Genomic DNA, 19,676 nt, shown 5'->3' with positions numbered 1-19,676 from the left:
GCCCATTTTTTAAAATGCCTGAAGCACTTTTAAGGATTTCTAACAGTGTGACCCAATGAAACCTCAATGCCAACACAATGAAATGCATTCTGTTAAATGAACCAACACATACATAATATGCATGCACATACTTAGACAAAAATAAATTTGTGCATGTGTACATATAATAAAAAGCAGAAGAGAGAGGTACAAAGCTCTAATGTTCTCCTGAAACTCAGATCTGTTTGGATTTAATGTAAGTCAATATCACAGGCAGAGAACTGACAGACTGACCAGAGCACTCATGTTTCCTCAAAATAAAAAGCATGTTCCATTTCAGTATTTCCGTTAGGTAAATTCTATGTCTAACAATGCATGCTTCATTAACCACTTTTCAATTTGCAGATTACCAGATTAAATCCTATAATGGTATTACAGTTTTTTGTTTATGCCACTTTTTCTACTGTGTTGGTTTTACATAGGGATGTGTTTTCATGTGTGCATGTGCACGTGATTATCTCCTGTTCAAATATGCCTTTAATGTCCATTTCAGCAGATCTGCTATGGAAGAAATGTCCCTCTCACTGCCTAGGAGACTTACTTCTTTTTTTATTTTTATTCAAGCAGCTTTATTTATTTTTATACAGGCTTCAACCACTGTACAGCCATACGTTAAGAACAAAACCAATGCAGAACAATTGTTTGAGAAAATATGAAGCTTTTAAAAAACCTACACAGTAAGAAAAAAAAAACAAAACAAGAGAATCTAAAGATCTTTCTCCCTTCAAATTAATCCTCTGTGAAAGCTCAAGACTTGTGAGGGTGCCAGAACAAAGTGCCTGGCAGCCCTTCTAATTGGATCTCCTGATCCACGTGAAGACAATAAGACACTTTGCTTTCACTCAGATTTAACACCAAATAAGTACATTTAACTAATATGAACCAAGAGCATACCTTTCTTTCACAGAAAAAAGCTTTACTGGAGGTTGAATTTGCTTTGATACTGGACCTGAAAGAATCTCAGTGTTCACAACAGCTCAGTGTATCTTTTGTCAGTATTGTGATATGAAAAGGAAAGTATGTTTAAAACTCCGAATAGCTAAGTAATTCTGAAAATTAGCAATTTTAGACAGGAAATCCCAGCTTACCTTTTGCACTTAAGCATCTTATCACATTATGCTGAATAAGACATGTCTCAGATCAACAAATTACAGATCACACTTGCCTAGCACTTTCAGTCCAAGATCTTAAAACACGTTCCCTAAAAGTTTAAGCCTCAGAGCACAAGTCCCTAATGCATATTACCAGGCAGGAGGACACCTGAGGAGATCAGAAGGAGAACACAATTCCCCTTTGCCTTAAACTCAAGGTTACATTCCTTTTCTCTTTGCAAAAAGATGAGATGAATCCACTCTGCCAGTGTTACAAAGAAACATCTTCTCTACTCTGCCTGACACCTAGCAGAAGATAACATGTTTTACCTTAGAGAATATAAAAACATCAGGGGAAAAAATTGCTGAAGTTTATTACAGAGATTTTCTGTCTGAGCAACTGCTGTATTGCTACATTTAGCTGCCAGTATTAGTATTTTAAGGTTGGCACACTGACTGCAATGCGCCCTCAGATTCTCCTAAGGTGTATGCATTTTGATGTTTAACAAGCTACTCACTTATTTCATAACTTGCACGTAAAAAAAATTACCTGGTTCTTGTGTAGAAACCATGGCAATTGCCTCCTGAGATGACACACACTCACTAACATCTCCATTAAAAGGAATAATGACACTTTCCCCTCGCTGCTGTAGCATCTTCTCCAGCAGCTTGTCCAAATCATCACCTAGATCAGAATTAGCAACACCAGATTATCTGGAAACCATTTCAGAGGAACATCATTGAACATTACACACACCCATGTTCTCACACAGCTGGTGTCAAATCTGCACTCGGGCAAGGGACTGGGGACATAGGAAAGAGAGGGAGGGAGAATACTTTTTTATCTACTGATTTACCAGTTGGATTATTTTTTTTTAAAAAAAGGAGATACAGTTGTATAAGTTTAGGTCTGTGGCTTTACAGCTACTGGTGACATCTGATGATTACTAAGAAATACACACTATAAAACAACCTCTAAAACCTTGCTAAAAGCATAAACTAGAAAACACTTGTGTACTTATGGGTGCACTATATACCCTGCCGTTACATTCAACAGCTGAGACAGTGTTAAAAATGTTTTGCCAGAGGGTTATGAACTGCCACCACACAGGTGAAGGAGTCTTTTACACACAAGGAAGAGAGAAGAACAGAATGTCTCTCAATGGAGAGAGGAGGGGGGGAAAATACTTATTTATCTACTGATTTACCAGTTGGATTAAATTTTTTTAAAAAAAGGAGATACAGCTGTATAAGTTTAGGTCTGTGGCTTTACAGCTACTGGTGACATCTGATGATTACTAAGAAATACACACTATAAAACAACCTCTAAAACCTTGCTAAAAGCATAAACTAGAAAACACTTGTGTACTTATGGGTGCACTATATACCCTGCCGTTACATTCAACAGCTGAGACAGTGTTAAAAGTGTTTTGCCAGAGGGTTATGAACTGCCACCACACAGGTGAATGAGTCTTTTACACACAAGGAAGAGAGAAGAACAGAATGTCTCTCAATGGAGAGAGCAGAGCTGTATCCACGTGTATTTTAACTGCTGAACAGCAGACACATCAACCCTAAAGAAAAGACTGCTTTGGCTAGGACTTCTGTTTCTTAGAATCACTCACCTAAAGATGTATTTTTGAAATGTGATGCCAGGAAACTAACTTTCCCTGTGATGAGCTCATAACTGATCTCTTTTAAAAATTCACTGGTGGTAAGCATGCTCTCTGCAAGCGCCCGAGATTGATACTGACCTGGAGAAGAGAGGGGAAAAGAGTGAGAGCAAACCTTATTACAGTTTACTGTCAACACAACCTCCTCATCCTAGAAGTCTGGAGCACTCTGATCTTCAGCCACGGATCTCCACTGCCTTTACCCAGTAGACTGGGAGAGCAGTCTCAAGTCTACTTCATTAATGACTGGAGAATTAGTTGATATAACTAATTTTAGCAGGTTCTTTGCGATTGCACATCATTTTGCAAACTTGTATGACAAAATAAGTATTTGCACCTTAGACAAAATGGAGGATTCTGGATAAATATGAAAAAAGTCACTCTCCCTAGTGTGGGAAGAAAAAAAAGTAAAAAAAAGTTTTAAATGGCATTACTGATTGTTCTGCCTACAAAGCAAAGATGACTAGTCAAAGTTCATTTCCATCCAGACACACTCATTCACACACAGACAGCACACCCAGTCATCAGTGCAGAATAAAAAGGACAGAAATAAGGACAAAAAGGATGAAAAGCACATTCTGTTTTAAGCAGACTGCAGAAGACCCTGCCATGTAAAATATCACAGTTGTTCCATGAAACAAAGACAAATCATCTATTTTACCACTGGGTCATTTCAAGATATTTTCTCAGGCATTCACACAAACAGTAAAGTCTCAGGCCTCTCAAGAAGTAGTAATAGCATAAAGATATTTTTCTATATCTCCTCATGGACTTCAGTACTCCAAGTCTTGCTAAAGATACAGTAAACTGTGACAAGTGACATTGCAGTGCAACAATACAAAGGAGAATAGAGAGAACAAAAGGGATTTAAAACCAGATCAATAACTCAAGAAAATTAATTTGGCATTGCCATTTGAAGCAGTCTGCAAATATACTCACCTAGAACCACTACACAGAATTCATTTCCTCTAATCTTTGATGCACAAATGGCAACTACATAATCTGGTAGCTTTTGCTGATGTTTCATTTCATTGAGAGACCTCAAGGTCTCCGAGATGCCCTCTGCCAGGGAATTCTGGGTGACAACCACGTGCACGAGGTCCCGAGACACACTGGCAATTAACCTGGCAAGCCAAGGGAGTTGACCTGGTGACACAGAGATACACTGTGCACTCATTTGCAAGGATCTCTCCCTCAGAGTGAACTCCTGCATAGCTTTCAACATGATCTGCTCAAATTCTTCCCTCAGGGGTATCTGGTCAGGTCCTACAATGGAAACAAACAGATAGAAGAACAGTGTCTCATATAAAAATGTAATTGAATCAGGAATAATTACGTCTGTCTTGATCTGACAAGCTCTTTCATCATATTTTTTATATTAAAAAAAAAAACACTTGCTACTCAGTGGATATCTACCCACACGGTTTATTCTTGTTTTTTGGTTGGTTTTTTTTTTATTTTAGAAGCATTTCTCTTCCACCACCACCTTTTTTTTTTTCTGTCTTCCAAACAATGAGGTATTCCACCTCACTCCTAGCTTCAGCAATGGGTAGGACAAACAAGGGAGTGGGAAAATATGTGCCTTTTGCCTGGAAGAGAAGGATTAAGCATGCAGCCATATGTTTTTGCAGCAGAAAACAAAAATGCTTATCCTCGTAGCCTAATCACAGCCATGCAGCCTGACGAAGCCTGTTAAGTGCTCTTTGCTTTGCTTTTTCTCATCTTGCATAGTAATCAACTAAGCATGGATGCAAATAAACATGTTTAACCTCTTCCTTAGCTTAATTAAATTAATTTAGCAAAAATGGGAGCACCTAAACTAAAGAAGAATATGCAACTTTAAATCTACATTCCCCAGACTCTGTCAACTGCACTGTCAACTTGAACTGGAAAACAGAAATATAAGCCATCCTATCTTGGTATCAGTCCTCCAACTGAACTTCAATGAACATTCTGTTCAGTTAGCTTTTTCTCATTGTCAAAGATATTCAGGAACAGTTAAAAACATTCATGAACACAGAGTAAAAAGTAACCATGGCTTATATTGCCAAGATTTCATATCAATGCTAAAGGAGGCAGCTTCACACTTCAGGAGCTTCTTTTCTATGACTAAACAGAGGGGGGCTTAAATATCAGAGAGATGTGAAGTACTGGGTTTGGTTTTATGTTTTCTTTCAGGCCAGGAAACAGAAAGGCTGTGTGAGAAACAGGGTGTGGGTAAATAACCCACAGCACAGAATCTGTAAAAACTGCCACCTGTTGTCATTTTTGCCTTTTTGAGAAGTAACATGTGGAAAATGCCACCATGCAATTACCATAGGATGGTAAAACAATTATAAACTTGTAAGTGCAATGCTGTTTTCATTTTTGATGCAAATTGAAAAATTCTGAAGAGTACAATTTAACACAGCATGGACATAATTCTCTCTTTTAGGGTTCTCTTTTGGAAATTGATTTTTTTTTTCCTTCTAAGAAAGCATCACATATTCTAGGTCCTTGAAGACCTCAAAATTAAAAAAATAAAACCAACTAGACATATATCAGTAGAGAAGAATGTTCCTCTGCAGAAATAAAATAACAGATGAAAATGATGCTACCCACTAACAGAAATTAAAGCAAGCTTTTGCTGATTGAGGGAGGCTACTTAAGAGACAGGCTCTAAACACAAGGATCATCATCATGAATCCAAGAAGATTAAAATAATGGTACAAATGGAACAGCGGATTCTAAGTATGAGAATACACAGAATTTCACTCAGATTACCTATAAGAAAGTATGACAGTCTTTCTGCACAACTGTCCAGAAAAATAATGGAACTAATATCAGATGAGATGTAAGACAAAATGATAGATATTGATTTTGATTGTGAATAGTTTCTTTAAAAAAATATCGATGCTAAAAGGAAATATATAGAAGCTTCTCTGCAGAAATGAGCACGTAAATGATCATCTTGATTTCAAAAACAAAACAGCAAAATAAACAATATAATAAAATATTAATATCTGAGTTACATTCAGCCACAAGTGGTGCTCCCCAGGGCTCAGTGTTTGGGCCAGTCTGTTTAATATCTATATTGATGGTATGGACAAGGGCATTGAGTGAGATTGGCTCAGTTGGTCAGACACAGTGCTAATAATGCCAAGGTAGTAGGTTCAAACTCTGTATGGGCCATTCCCTTAAGAGTTGGACTTGATGATCCTTATGGGTCCCTTCCAACTCACAATATTCAGTCATTCTGTATGAGAGCACCCTCAGGCAGCTTGCAGGTGACAGAGGGCAGGAAGGCTCTGCAGAGGGATCTGGACAGGATGGATCAATGGACTGAGGACAGTGGTTTAAGGTTCAACAAAATAAAGTGCCATGTCCTGTCCTTGGGTCACAACAACCCCCAGCAGTGCAACAGGCTTGGGAAGAGTGGCTGGAAAGCTGCCCAGTGGAGAAACACCTGGGGGTGTTGGTTGATGGCTGGCTGAACATGAGCCAGCACATATATGCCCAGGTGGCCAGGAAGGACAATGCTTGACTTGCACCAGAAATAATGTGCGGGGCAGGATCATCCCCCTGTACTCAGCACTGGTGAAGCCACACCTTGAGTCCTGTGTACAGTTCAGGGCCCCTCACTACAGGAAGGATGTTGAGGTGTCCAGAGAAGGCCAGCAGAGCGGATGAGCACAAGTTCTGTGGGAAATGGGAACTGGGGTTGTTTAGCCTGGAGAAAAAGAGGGCCAGGAGGACCTCATTGCTCTCTACCATCACCTGATAGGAGACTGTAGCCAGGTGGGGATTGGTCTCTTCTCTCACGTAACAAGTGACAGGACAGATGGAAACAGCCTCAAGTTGTGCCAGGGGAAGTTTAGATTGGACATTAGGATACATTTCTTCACTGAAAGGGTGGTATAGGCTGCCCAGGGAAGTGGTGTATTCAGCATCCCTGAAGGCATTTAAAAGACACATGGATGTGGCAGTTGAGGACAGGATTTAGTGGTGAACCTGGCAGTGCTGGGTTAATGATCTTAAAGGCTTTTTTTCAACCTAAATGATTTTTCCAACCTAAATGCTGCTGTGATTCTATTCTATTATTCTATACAGTTTAAGTCAACATATTCAAATGTCATCCATTTCTGGATGACACTCATTTCTGGGTAGACAAACTTCAGGATACATCCCACAGAGACTATTTCTCCAACCACCTAAGACAGGAGAGTTGCTGGAATAAGCTCTTGCTTTTAGTTTCTGACTATCCCTTCCACTCAAAGCAAAGCCCTGCAAGAGCCTTGAGTCTGGATGTGCATTTGGACATTAAAACTACAAAACACCTCTGGGTGTCACAGCGTACAAAATCTAGAGTCAAAATGACTCAAATGCACCACAAGAGAGAAAGGAGAATTATTTCAGAATCCTAAAAAGGAGGTATAACAAAGGGTTCAGAAATCTTTTTCAACCAGAACACAGACCACCTTAGCACTGCATAGGCTGAGATTGTGTTTGTAGAAATGGCAGCACAAGAGTAAAAAGCTGATGATTACAGATGATGGAATGTAACCCATACTGCAAACACAGGCATTCTGATGTATAAAAACAAAGCTTGAGAATACTTCACCATGAATGCTGCCAAAGATAACAAATGTGAAATCCAAATAAGTCCCAGAGGTAGACCAAAAAAAAAAAAAACCACTAAAATCAAACACACTTCTTTATCTTTTTTTACTTATTCCTTTACCACAGCCAGTAGACTTTATTTACAGCCCTGCTACCACTCACAATCACAGGTTTAACTATGTATAGTCTTCAAAGAAGGTTTAAAGCATCAGAAATGCATTTTGGTTTTTTATTTTTACTTTGATTTGTAATATCATCACGAGCTGCTCAGCTGATTTCGGAAAACACAACAGCATCATCCTACAATTAATGTTGTCATAATTTCACAAGAACACCAACAGGAATTCTCAGCTATATCCTTTTTTTTTCCAAAGAAGGAGTACTTCCATAGATAATAGTCTTATCATCCGTGATCACAGTCATCTGTAAATATATTTTATACAAGTAGTGAGATCTGAAAAAAATTAGGCAAGACTCTCTTTCGTGCTTTTGCCTGCTTTTTTATCTTTGCCTTTATCTTACTCTTTCGCAATATACTCTGGAGAAAAGAAAAACATTTTAGTCCTAATTTCTCAATAAAAAAAGAGGTTTACATGAATAAATTGTTAATTTATATGTGCATTTGTCTCTTCCTGTCAAAAACTTTTGAATCTGGCCGCCCACCAATCTTCTCTAATCTGCTTTGATTTAACAACATGGGACAAAGGCTACATTTCAGTGCAGCTGTCACAATTCCAACAGTTTTAAGTTTACAGCAATATTCAAACCAGCAACATGTTTTTATCCCCTCCTCTACAGAATGTTTTTACTTTTCTCCTCATTAGGCTCTTTCATCTTACAGTACTGGCACACGTCTCCACATAAGGTCAAACAGCGAACTATTCAGCTTTGCCCAGCTAAGAACAAAAGCCAAACTAAACACCTGCCAATAAGAGAACTCCTTTATGCTGAAGTCACGGTGCTCAATGAACACAGCTCTGCTACAGAAGCTTTGCATGAAGCCTCCTCTAGTTTGCAGCAAGTATAGACTTGATGCATCCATCTAAAGTTAGACTTACTCATGGAGCATGATTCACTGACTCACAAGTTTCAACAAATAGTTTATTTTTAACTGGAAAGGCTCTTATCAGCTGGCTACAAATTTGCAAGCTGCCTCTATCAACCCAGAACTGCGTGAAGCAGCTGTTTTTAACATACACACACTCTACAAACTTTCCAATAAAAAACCTCAAATAAGAAATTTAGGCCCACTGAAAGAAGGTAACAGAAAAACATGCTGTAAAAAATTAAGAAACACTTTGTCAGTTCTAACATGGCATCCAATGGACTAGTGAGGCAGAGAATGATAAACAAAGCTAACAGGTCACTTAGAGAGAATTACAACATGGAAAATGGTTTCCTTCCTGTCTCTTACAGAACTGCAGAGAAGTACAAGCACTCATGGGTGAAACCTGCATGTTTGGTCTCCACATTGTAAGGTTATCAGCAGTTGTGCTGCTTTTGGAACATCTTCATATTTCATACCATTACATATTACAGATGCACTGCGCTCTTCACAAAAGTAACTTCACACTCCCCTATGATAATTGGCATCTTTTCAAATACAAAAGTTAGGGTAAGACTATCATAGAAGTTTCCCAACCCTATCCTGCATTTTTTGACTTCTAAAACCTTGTTGCTACCATTTCCCTTTTTATTCTAAGGTACGGAAAAATGACTGGACCTGCAATGAGATAAAAAAGGTGGCTTGCTGGTTTGCTCTCAAACTTGCAAAAAGTCCATTTCAAAAACATTTACAAGAATGAGATATTCACTGAATCACTTGCCTGAGTCTGAATAACAAATGTGGTTTTCATGTAAACAGTGCTGTCACCAAAACAATGACAACCATCACACATCTGCCAGCATTTGTCACAAAACTGAATAAAACAGACCAAGTGTCCTTAGAAAGGGCTGTGATAACTGATGGTTTGATGCCCTAAGAAAATGAGTTATCTGCATTGCAAATCCATTTCACAAAGGTGACCTGGTCAATCCCCATATGGAGAGTAGAAGCAGTATCAGCCTTTAAATTCACTTCTTCTCGTTCAGGAACAAAGTGACAAAGTCACACACACTAGATGGAGCCACTTGCCTCTTCCAGCCACAAAAGCAGCCAGAAAACTGGCCCTAAAGGGACATAAAGAAGGTATGAAGAAAAAAAGGACAGTCTCAAATTAAAATCAAGTACTTATGACAAATTGCTTACCTAGTTGGACAAGATACTGAATAGTTAAAAGTATCATATTCTCCACACTTAGCAGCTGACTGCTGGACAAACCCAAGAGATCCAAATCCTTGTTTTCCAGCTGTGGAATCTTGTAGCAGTTCACCAGCAAGGGACTTACAACAATATCACCAACATTTCCATAGAAATAAGGTAAAGTGCCATAGCCTATGATAAAAGAAACAAAACCCCCCAAAAAATTAATAAAATTTGCTATTACATGAAATCTTGCACAATAATACATTTCCGAACATCTTCTTAAAGCTGTCTGGCAAAATACATTGCATCAATGACTGTTCTTGGCATTATAATAGCTTTAAAAAAATAATTATAGGCCAGGGATCCTCTGCTGTGTTTTACAACAAGTGATCACATATATTTGCAAGAACAAACATTAACTGCATGATATCTAGCAGGGTAATAATTATTGTTATCCAAATACAGATGAGAATATTATCTGTTTGGGTCTTACCCTGACCTTTAAATACAGATTCTCCATAATATAGCGTACAAAGAAGAAAAATCAATGAAAGAAAAGGTACATTGATCTTAACATTATAAAAGCAGCATAAGTCACATTAGCATTGATTCAGCCACTGTGGTATTGCTGTGATTGATTTCACTTTTTTTGCCACCTTCCCATTCTGTTTTCATAAACAGGTAAAATAAACACTGACAACTAAACATGCTGTTCTGTAAGGTAAAGCACATGAGCACAGGCTAACTCCTTTTCCTTCAGAATGTTTTTCGTTTCAAAAGAAGCATTTCCACAGAGATTTTGCCAAATCCATCCTTTTGGGTACATCTGGTTCTGTGCTATTAATAGGACGCTGTTTCTCAGGGCCACTAACATTTAGCCTAACTCAGGACTTAATGGCAGCTCTCCAAGAGCCTAAGGGCTGCATTCAATTTGCACTTAAGCTGATGGCTGTAGGCACCCTCATCTTTAATAAGGAAGTGTTTCTCTGAAAACCATTAGAACACCACGCTAGAGCTTTATAATCGGCTTCCAGAAAACAACGCTAAGCAAAACAAACCAGAAGCGTAACCCTATCCTTGACAGATTTACTGGTGTGGATGGCCCTGTTAATTCTCCAGGAGCTGCGTGTATTAAAATTATCTGTGCAAGTGAGGACTTGGAGAACTTCTCCATTCCTTCTCCTAAATTACTCCACAGACTGTATTGACAGGCATGCTCTGTTGGCACTGAAGCTACTTTATGTGACCATCTATTGGACCTAAAAGAAATTTACAGTGAAAAAAGAAATCACTCATCATAATTTTGGCAGCTCTAGCTGACCCATCTTTTTTAACTATTATGCCCAAATTGCTCAGGTTGAAAGGCATATTCACATTTAAAGCCATACTCTTAAAGCAACGTCTTTCTAAGGGTTAACAAAGTACTTTATACAGCTAAAGGATTTTAAAAGCCTGAAGCCTGATCTGTTATCTCAATTGCTTACAAGAACTATGAACTATAAATGACAAAAAGTTAGTATGATTTACTTCTGTTTAGTCAGTGCAAATCAATTTTCTGGTTCTCACGTAGAATTCTGGGGCTTCAAGATGTGAACTATAAATGCTGCAGGAAATATTTGCTTGGTTTATAAGTTGTTTATACCGGAAAGCTATTTTCATTACTTGGAAATAGTTCTCTTCTTGGGTTTTACAAAAATCTTATTTGTATAAAACTTAGATTTGGCCAGCAGTTCTGCATAAATTTGACCTAGTGGTGACCTGTTTGCAAATCAGGTTCTCCAGAAATCACCTGACTCTCAGTTTTACATATTGAGCAACCAAAGGAAACTATCTGTGACAAACCAACTTTGTATTGTACTGAATGCCAGAACCAACAAAAAGAAATAAGCCCAAAATGCAGCATTTGATTCCCCAGTGTAAGACTTACCTATCAGAATCACTGGTCTGACTCCTGAGTTATTCAGCAGGTTTTCAGGAACTATTACAGTCTCCCCTGCTGGGATGGGTTGAGGCTGTAAAATTCCAGTTAACATGGATTGAGGAACTGGGACTGACAAAAGAGGCTCTATAAAATAAAGAAAAGAGAGACTTCCATTACTAAAAGGCTCATACTGTGATTTGGCCTTATGAACAAATAAGAAAAAAATTACTGCAAATCACTAACTGTAATAAAATTCAAAAGGTCTCTGCATTTCCTGCTATAGTTTTAAGTAATTTAAATGAAGAGCCTATATCCTCCTGTAGCCCCAACCCTAAAATAAAACTTTTTCTGACCACTGTATTGTTGGTGAGAATGAGAGAGCAAAACACAGCTTTGAATATGCATCTTTAAACAAAGCCAAGTACTAAGCCAAAAGGCCACCCCCCAATACTGCCTCTCAACACAAGGGAAGAAACTGCTTCAAATTCTCACCTAGAATGTATGTAGATAAGAAAAATAAAAGCAGGCCAAAATCTCAAAGCTGCCCTTAGATAGTTGCCACAAGGATAAAAATCAGGCTTTACTCATGAAAGAGCAACAGCAGCTTTCATAAGTGAAAGAAACCAAGTGCAAGAATTTTGTAACCTGTAATCAGGTTTCAGAGTAAGGCCTGCTTCACAAGTTTCTTAGGCTTCATTTGGTGGTTTGCAACAACTTTTTCAAACCATGCCATCAATAGAAATCATCAAAGTCAGGATGAATGAATGCATATGTTTTACCAGGGGAAACTGTTTATCCAACAGAAAAATGTACTACTAAAGACTCATAGAAACTGGAGTACACAACAGAGGTAGGAGATTAGTAGAGACAAACTCAACAGAGGAGACTGCCTTATATATCATGTCTCTTCAGCAGGTTTCTGAAGATAGAAACAGACAAAAGCTGCAGTTTGAGGTGCTCAGAAAAGCAGGCCTGACTACCATGTAATCCTTCCTCCTATTATGAATATATCTGAAAATAATTCAAAATATCTTAAAACCTAGTCTTCAAGAGCAGAGTTAAAAACACATTGTGCATATTGATGAATGGCTTTTTTCATTCCTTGGATGCTTATTCTCTCACTCTATAGAGAGAAGAATAAATAACTCGTTATTCCCCTTCAGAAAATATGCTAAATCTCACAATTGAAAAGTACTCAAATAGTGAACAGTTTTATTAACAGTTATGAATAAAAAGTTATCTACATGGATATCAATGAGTACTTGTAATTAATTCTATGTCATGTAATGACATTAAACTCCTACAGCTTTTTCATGCACAACTAACATTTGGCCTCACTTTCTGCTTTTAACTAAAGATCACCTAGTGTATCAGTATCAGTGTCCTTTATTAGGCCAAAATTATATAAAGCTGGTTTTCCCATGCAGAAACAGAGTGTACAGGTTCTGTAGCATCCCACACCAGACTGAGACACAACAGTCAAGGTGAAGGCTAATGAAAAATCCTTGAAATATATTCATATATCCATACACCTGCACAATTTTAGAACAACTGAGTTACAGTTGGGTAAACCATGGATTTCTTTTAGCTTTATATTTTTAATATTATTTAACACTTCTTCTCCTCTCTCCCCACCAGCAATTTTACTTCCCCTGTGTTGCAGCTTAGATTACAACAACCAGGACCAAGCAATCATACGTGCTTTTTTGAGGGCATTGTGTGCTTAAATATTCTGTGGTGTGCTTGAATACTTTGACAAAATCAGTTATGTTTGCTGAGGAACATGTGAGAGGTACAGCACAAGGTCGCTGGGCTGGCCGAGTTCATGTTTTAACAAATGAAATCTCGGTGTCATTCAAGTTGTACCTGTTCTTGTCGAAGGCCGGATTGTAGGAACAGGTACTGCTAAACCAGGAGGCGGGACTGGGGACCCAGGAGACCATCCTCGGTGACGTTTCTTTGGTGGTCCAGAACTGGACATAGATGCTGGAAGGAAAGCAAAAACTAATTCTAAACCCTGTCCTCCCAGATGACCAAATTCCAGCCTACACTCCATTTCACACCGGTGTTGAGTGGGTATCACATCGCAGAGCACCAGAGGCTCATACATAGATTTACATAAAACCAGATTATGATGTGAAAAACATTGTTACCCGTGTTAAAATGTCCAGCATTATCATTAATGGTCATGCCAAAAAGCAAACGGATCTGTGAAAACTGAACTGTAGGAACAGCTACAATCGGAAGAAGAGCAAAATCACAAATTTCAAACTCACCATCCAACACAGCTTAGAATAAAAAAACAGAAAGGTTTTCTTTACCTTGATCTCCAGCTGCACAGCCAGGACTTGGGGATGTTGAGTGAGGCATTGGCCGAGAGACTGTAGTACTCAATGCATTATTTCTTCCTCCATTAGCGTTTCCATTAGCAACATCCGTGGCACGCAGTGAAAGAGGAGCTGAATATAATAAAATACAGAGTGTGTGGCTTGAGACAATCTCGAAAACAAACAAATAAAATAATACAGCCACACGCTGATGCAAAAGACCAGAGAAAGATGCCTGACAAAAAAAAACATACTCCAGGCAAAGCATGAAATGTACTCAGCAGAGAAACAGATTGCAAAATCCAAGCCTTGAAAAGGGGTGTCCAGATTTCAAGGTGAGGAGGGATAGGTGGAAGAAAAAATGCAAAGAAAGCCCCACCAAAATACAATAAAAAATTACACACACACAAAATTATTGCCAAGTTTGTGAGATATTTTCTTACACCGTGAAATTATTTTTAAATATACATCTTTAATTCAGTTTGTAAGGATTTCTAAGCTACTTGGGTGTATCTACATAATTTTCCCCCAGTCACCCACATGCTATGCACAGTAATTCACTACAGGGCTTTCATCTAAAGCCTTAGCAAAGGACACTGGGCAGGGGAAGACAGGGAAGTTGGCTGCAAAGTGTACATGGCCTGAGCATTACCGAGGCAAACCATGTTTGATTTTGCTATTTCTGCCTCAGGTGATCCTCCAGTCCCAGCAAGCCTGACACTCCAGCAGGACCTGCTATATCCAGGCCACAAAATTAAACTACAACAACTGATGATCACCAGAAGTTACCATCACTCATCTGAGCTCATTGTCATTCTTTTTCAGAACATTTTTTGCAGAAGAAAAAAAAAATGGCATAAACTGCCAACATGGAGACCAGTGGAAACTCCAGTTCCTTGCTGATATTGGCCAGCTTCACAGGGATTTAGCTCCCAAGAACATATTCCAGGAGCAACACCAGGAGATGGTGCAGCAGCTTGCTGATAGCAGCTGCAACTGGAAGTGTTACAGATGTGGGTATGTAGCTTAAAACAATGCAACTCCCCAGCTGCAGACATCCAAACAAATTCTGGCACAATTTTGAATTACAAAATCTGAATAACCTCACTTGCCCATTGTAAGCTCCCCATTTCTACTCTGAGTCAACAATTTTGTACGAGCAGATATGGTGGACATAGGTCAGTTACAGAAGCAATTGAAAAGCTGGGAAGAAACTTCAATGCAAAATAAAAATCACACAAGTATGGAGGGAGAAAAGTATTTGGCACAAAGAACTGTTAATGATTTATTAGATATAACATAATTGTATTATGTACCATAACTGTATATATAGTAATAAATAGCAGATGTAATGCATTATGTATAAAGTGTAATGCTCATGTGCATACATAAACCAAATAAATGGATACATTTTCTTATTCAAACATACTGTCCTGCAATAAGTGTGATGATTTCTTTTATCTATTGTTTAAAGACTAACCTGAAGCTAAAGTAAAACATAATCAGATTATCCCAGACTGTCAGTGTAGGACTCGGATGTCACAGTTGAGGGTTACAATTTATTAAACACACAATACAGAAAGAAGCAATTAAAACAGCAGATATATTATACCTCCTTAAAATGAGACTAAATTCCACCAAATGTATGTTGAGGAACTATAATTGTCAGAAATGCAGAACTGCACACAACTCTCAATTACTGAGGCAGGAATCAGTGTGATAACAAGAGGTGACATTTATGCTCTCTTACAGTTGGGAAGTGCAGAGAGAGGTATCACTGCACTCCTACCAGGATGTTAAATCTGAAAGCCAAGGCATGGCTGAAGCTTGGGGACAGTATTAACTGCAAAAATTTCTGTGCCAAAGACTGCAAGAATATGACAGTTCTGGAGAACGCTAGTGAATGTTTTCCTTTCCCTTTTCCACCAAAAAAAAATATAACACTCTCTTTTCTTGGCTGTTAAGCTGATGATTCCCTTGGCTCCCAGGAGTTTCAGAAAGCAAAGCCATACCTGCAGCAAATGCCTTTCCTACGAGCTGTACTGACAGAGCCAGAGGTTTCACAATATTCTTGTTCCGGGATGGGTCCTGTGCTCCACTTAAGTTAACAGCAGAAGATGATGATTTTGCTGGACTGAACACTGAAGAATCTGAGAATAGAAGTTGTTTAATTGATGATTAAAATTTACATATATACATCTATATAATTTTTATTACATACACATTTATCAAAACTAATCTCTGCATAAATTGCAAACAATTTTTTTACACTCCTAAGAAATTACCATGTATCTTTCAGAAGTTTTAACAATCATTTAACTGGGCATTTCTGTAGAATCTTATAATCCACTGAACCCATGAGTGATCTCCTCCACAATATTTTTCACTCACACACACTCAAAAAATATTTTAACTGTAGAAAGGGTTATCTCATTGCTCCTCAAAATAGTCTCATGGGGTAGGCAAATAAATGCAGTTATCTCATGATTCACATGAGAAAGCTAAGACCAAGAGCTTATGGAACTTGCAGCCAGCAAGCATAGGGAATAAGCACTGGAATAACTTACCTAAAACAGGTTGTGGAATCTCCATCACCTGAGATTTTCAATTGAATCTCTGTCAGACACAGCTAAGCTTCACTAAGGGCAGAAAAAAACCAAACCCAAAACCACAGCCTCCTTATAGCACTACTGTCTATAAAACTATGAAAAGCATATGCCCATTTATAAATCTGGGTAAAAAATTAAGAAGATTTGAGCCCAAACTCTTTGCATGAACTAACAAACTTTGTAGAGCACTTTACCAAGGCTAAAACTTATAAATCTTTCTATTTTATAGAAGGATAACCTGAAGAACAAACAAGTTTTTATATTTGCCCAGTATAAAACTGATTCCAACCTCTCAGCATGTAAGTCCTTTTAATATTAGGCATTTCATAGTTGCAATTTACTTCAAGAAAAAATTGGCATTGGGATGCTGATACACTGGCAAATCCAAATTCTTATAACCAGAGTGAAAGAATATTAACTGTCAGTCCAGCAAGTAGTTTGCAGCAAGTAGGCAAAGGAGGCTAAGTTCACCTACAGATGTCCTAGTAAAACAGCCAGCTAAAGAAAACGGAGACAAAGACCAACTTGATCTGCCAAACACATTCACGCTGAGGCCACACACCATTTGGTGAAGGAGGGTGGGAGGAAGCTCTTCTTTGCCAGACCGAGTAACTGACATGAAGAACAAACACAGAAGCCTCTGCTGCTGCTGCTGCCCCACCAGAAAATCTTGTCCAGGTTCAGAGGAAATATGCTGAATGGGTAACAAAATAGACCACCAGGTCTGGGCCCTTGGAGGGAGACACTGGTCTGCCATTAAATATGATGTAGCAAATATGTAGTGTTAAAGTTTCTTTAAAGTAAACTGTCCAGAATGCTTTGGGGTTTTTTTCCCCCCATCGCTAGTTGTAATACATTTTCTTGAAATTTTATCTGTAAATGTGGATGTGGCTGGTATATGTCTAAACACCACTCTGTTACCTAAGCAGGACTCACAGTTATTAAAATACCAGTTATCAAAACTCTTCATCTTTCTCTTGTAAAGCCTTGCTTCTAGTTCCTTAACACATGAATTGAATTTTCCCCTCCAGTGTCTGCCCAAAATCATATTTTTGATACTGTATGTCCATAAGTACCTACACTTATCTTACAGAACTCAGAGACTGAACTGCTCACCAGAAATATTTACACAATACAAGAAAAAAGGGGATATAAGTTGATGTTGAGCTGAAAACAATTTCAGAAAACAACCTGCTAATAAGCAGTCCTGTTTAAGAACAACCTAGAAGCAAACTCCAGTAGAAAGAGCTATGCAGAATCTAGGAGAGAAAAAGCCAGAAAAGCCCTCCATCATAGGGGACACGTCAGAATTTATGCCACTGAATAAAAGGTGCTCTCCCCCCTTCTCCCAGTCACAGGGGATTCATGTGTATGTATGTGGCATTATCTTCACTAGGAGATAACAGCAGAAGGAGATGAAAAGGTTTGGAGGAGCATGACCTGGGAGTACAAACAGTGACACACAGAAACACCAAGCAGGCTGAAAATGGCAGGGAGTGATAAGGAGAAAGCCATATATAAAAGGTGTATCTATTAACTTGGCAGATACAATAGAAGACAAAGCTGTGTAAATATTAGAATTCTTGTTGCTCCAAATAAACAGGTTCTCATGCATCTGCACAGTTCTCATGCCTGGATCTGGAAGCCAAGGGATCATGCAATGAAATGAAGATATGTTTTAACCCCACTATCATTTAATTTTACCCAAAGCCTAAAGCATTTAGCTTCCTCAACAGAGACAGAGGCAACCACCTGAGAGAAGTACCTCTGAAAATAATCAGTGATTGTAGTCTCATATGAATGCCCGTGTTCAGCAGTTTATTACTCCTTTTGACAAACTTTCTGGGTGTAAAAAGTATTTTAACCATCCTGCTTTCTATCTAACCACCTGAGAGAAGTATCTCTGAAAATACTAACCAGTGATTGTAGTCTCATATGAATGCCCGTGTTCAGCAGTTTATTACTCCTTTTGACAAACTTTCTGGGTGTAAAAAGTATTTTAACCATCCTGCTTTCTATCTGCATTTCATACTCCTTTAAAGAAATATGTGTTTTTGGACATTCATATCAATTAATAGCAATTAACAGGCCATTTTCTCTTGTTTTTACTTTCTCAAGAAATAGCACAAACGGACACAAAAACATACAACAGCATAGATGAAGCTGCAGTAAAGCAATGATGAAGAAAGCTCAAACAAAAGCACTTTGTCTACTTGCAATAAATAAATAGATACATGATATTAAGATGCTGCTTCTTTGTCAGTCAATGTCTATTTGATTTTTATATTTTCCCCTTATTTAAGGATATCATTAATAACTTTCTAGAATAGTTGTGAGAGACCTGTTAGCTCACACAACAAAAACCCACTGTAAGCATACGGGGAAATAGCAATTCTAAGTACAGCTTTGCATGCAAAAAAATTAAATAAGGAAATTAGCAAGTAAATAAAATAACATCTGGTCCCCTCTCTCTAAAAGGAGATTATTCTCCTTTTCCAGACAAATAGCCTAGTTTATATACTAAGCAAACACTCCCTTACAAACATGTAATTGAAGTTTTTTGAGATGCACAAAAAAAATTAATGAAACAAAGAGGTTTCAACAAGGAAGCACAGAACCAAATAAATTAATCAAAAGACTGTTTAATACTTTTACATCAATTGTTGTTTTGAGACTAATCTAACCTTCACCCTCTCCTGGGTCTTAATCCTTGCCAAAGCAAATTTTGCAAGGCATCCTCTCCAGTGTAATCTATACATGGCTCAAGGTAAATACCCAGTTGTTTACAGCATCCCTGACCCACCAGTGTCTGAGGTAACTTACCACCCCCAATGGTTATCTTTACAGCACTTTCAGCTCCTACCTGTCTGAGTGAACCCTGACTTGTATCCATTAGCTGATCCACCCTCTGGGGTCGTGGACGGTGACACCGAAGGATTTGGTTTAGCAGGGAGGCTAGCAGCAGATGATTGCCTGCTTCTACATTCTGCAAATGAAGCAGCTACAGTACATATTAACAAGGCCTCCTTCCAGCAGCAAAGTCCAGCAACGCGGCGGCGAAGGGTGACAAAATGTTAAGAGCACACACAGAGCACGTACAACAAACAGCGGCAAATGGCAGCATTCAACGAAAATACGGATTCACAGTTTTGTCAACTTTGTCTTCTAATTA

At 38.4% G+C, this 19,676-nt stretch overlaps 1 protein-coding gene across 1 annotated transcript in view; it reads right to left on the bottom strand.

Moving 5' to 3' along the window:
* Positions 1-19,676, bottom strand: part of LOC120500725 (GREB1-like protein) — a gene marked incomplete at its 3' end in the record, with an annotated part of 117,277 nt that overhangs the window by 13,125 nt on the left and 84,476 nt on the right. The window contains exons 8-16 of the mRNA XM_039705970.1: positions 19,368-19,490; positions 15,908-16,045; positions 13,890-14,027; positions 13,435-13,554; positions 11,575-11,712; positions 9,651-9,836; positions 3,743-4,069; positions 2,756-2,884; positions 1,681-1,815 (exon numbers count right to left, since the gene is read on the bottom strand). Coding sequence (XP_039561904.1) covers positions 1,681-1,815; positions 2,756-2,884; positions 3,743-4,069; positions 9,651-9,836; positions 11,575-11,712; positions 13,435-13,554; positions 13,890-14,027; positions 15,908-16,045; positions 19,368-19,490 — 1,434 coding nt within the window. The remainder of the gene's footprint in view (positions 1-1,680; positions 1,816-2,755; positions 2,885-3,742; positions 4,070-9,650; positions 9,837-11,574; positions 11,713-13,434; positions 13,555-13,889; positions 14,028-15,907; positions 16,046-19,367; positions 19,491-19,676) is intronic.

This window comes from Passer montanus, unplaced genomic scaffold (assembly GCF_014805655.1).
Source record: "Passer montanus isolate IOZ18808 unplaced genomic scaffold, ASM1480565v1 scaffold19, whole genome shotgun sequence".
NCBI classification, from domain to species: Eukaryota; Metazoa; Chordata; class Aves; order Passeriformes; family Passeridae; genus Passer; species Passer montanus.
This window is presented reverse-complemented; position numbering and strand designations above follow the sequence as displayed.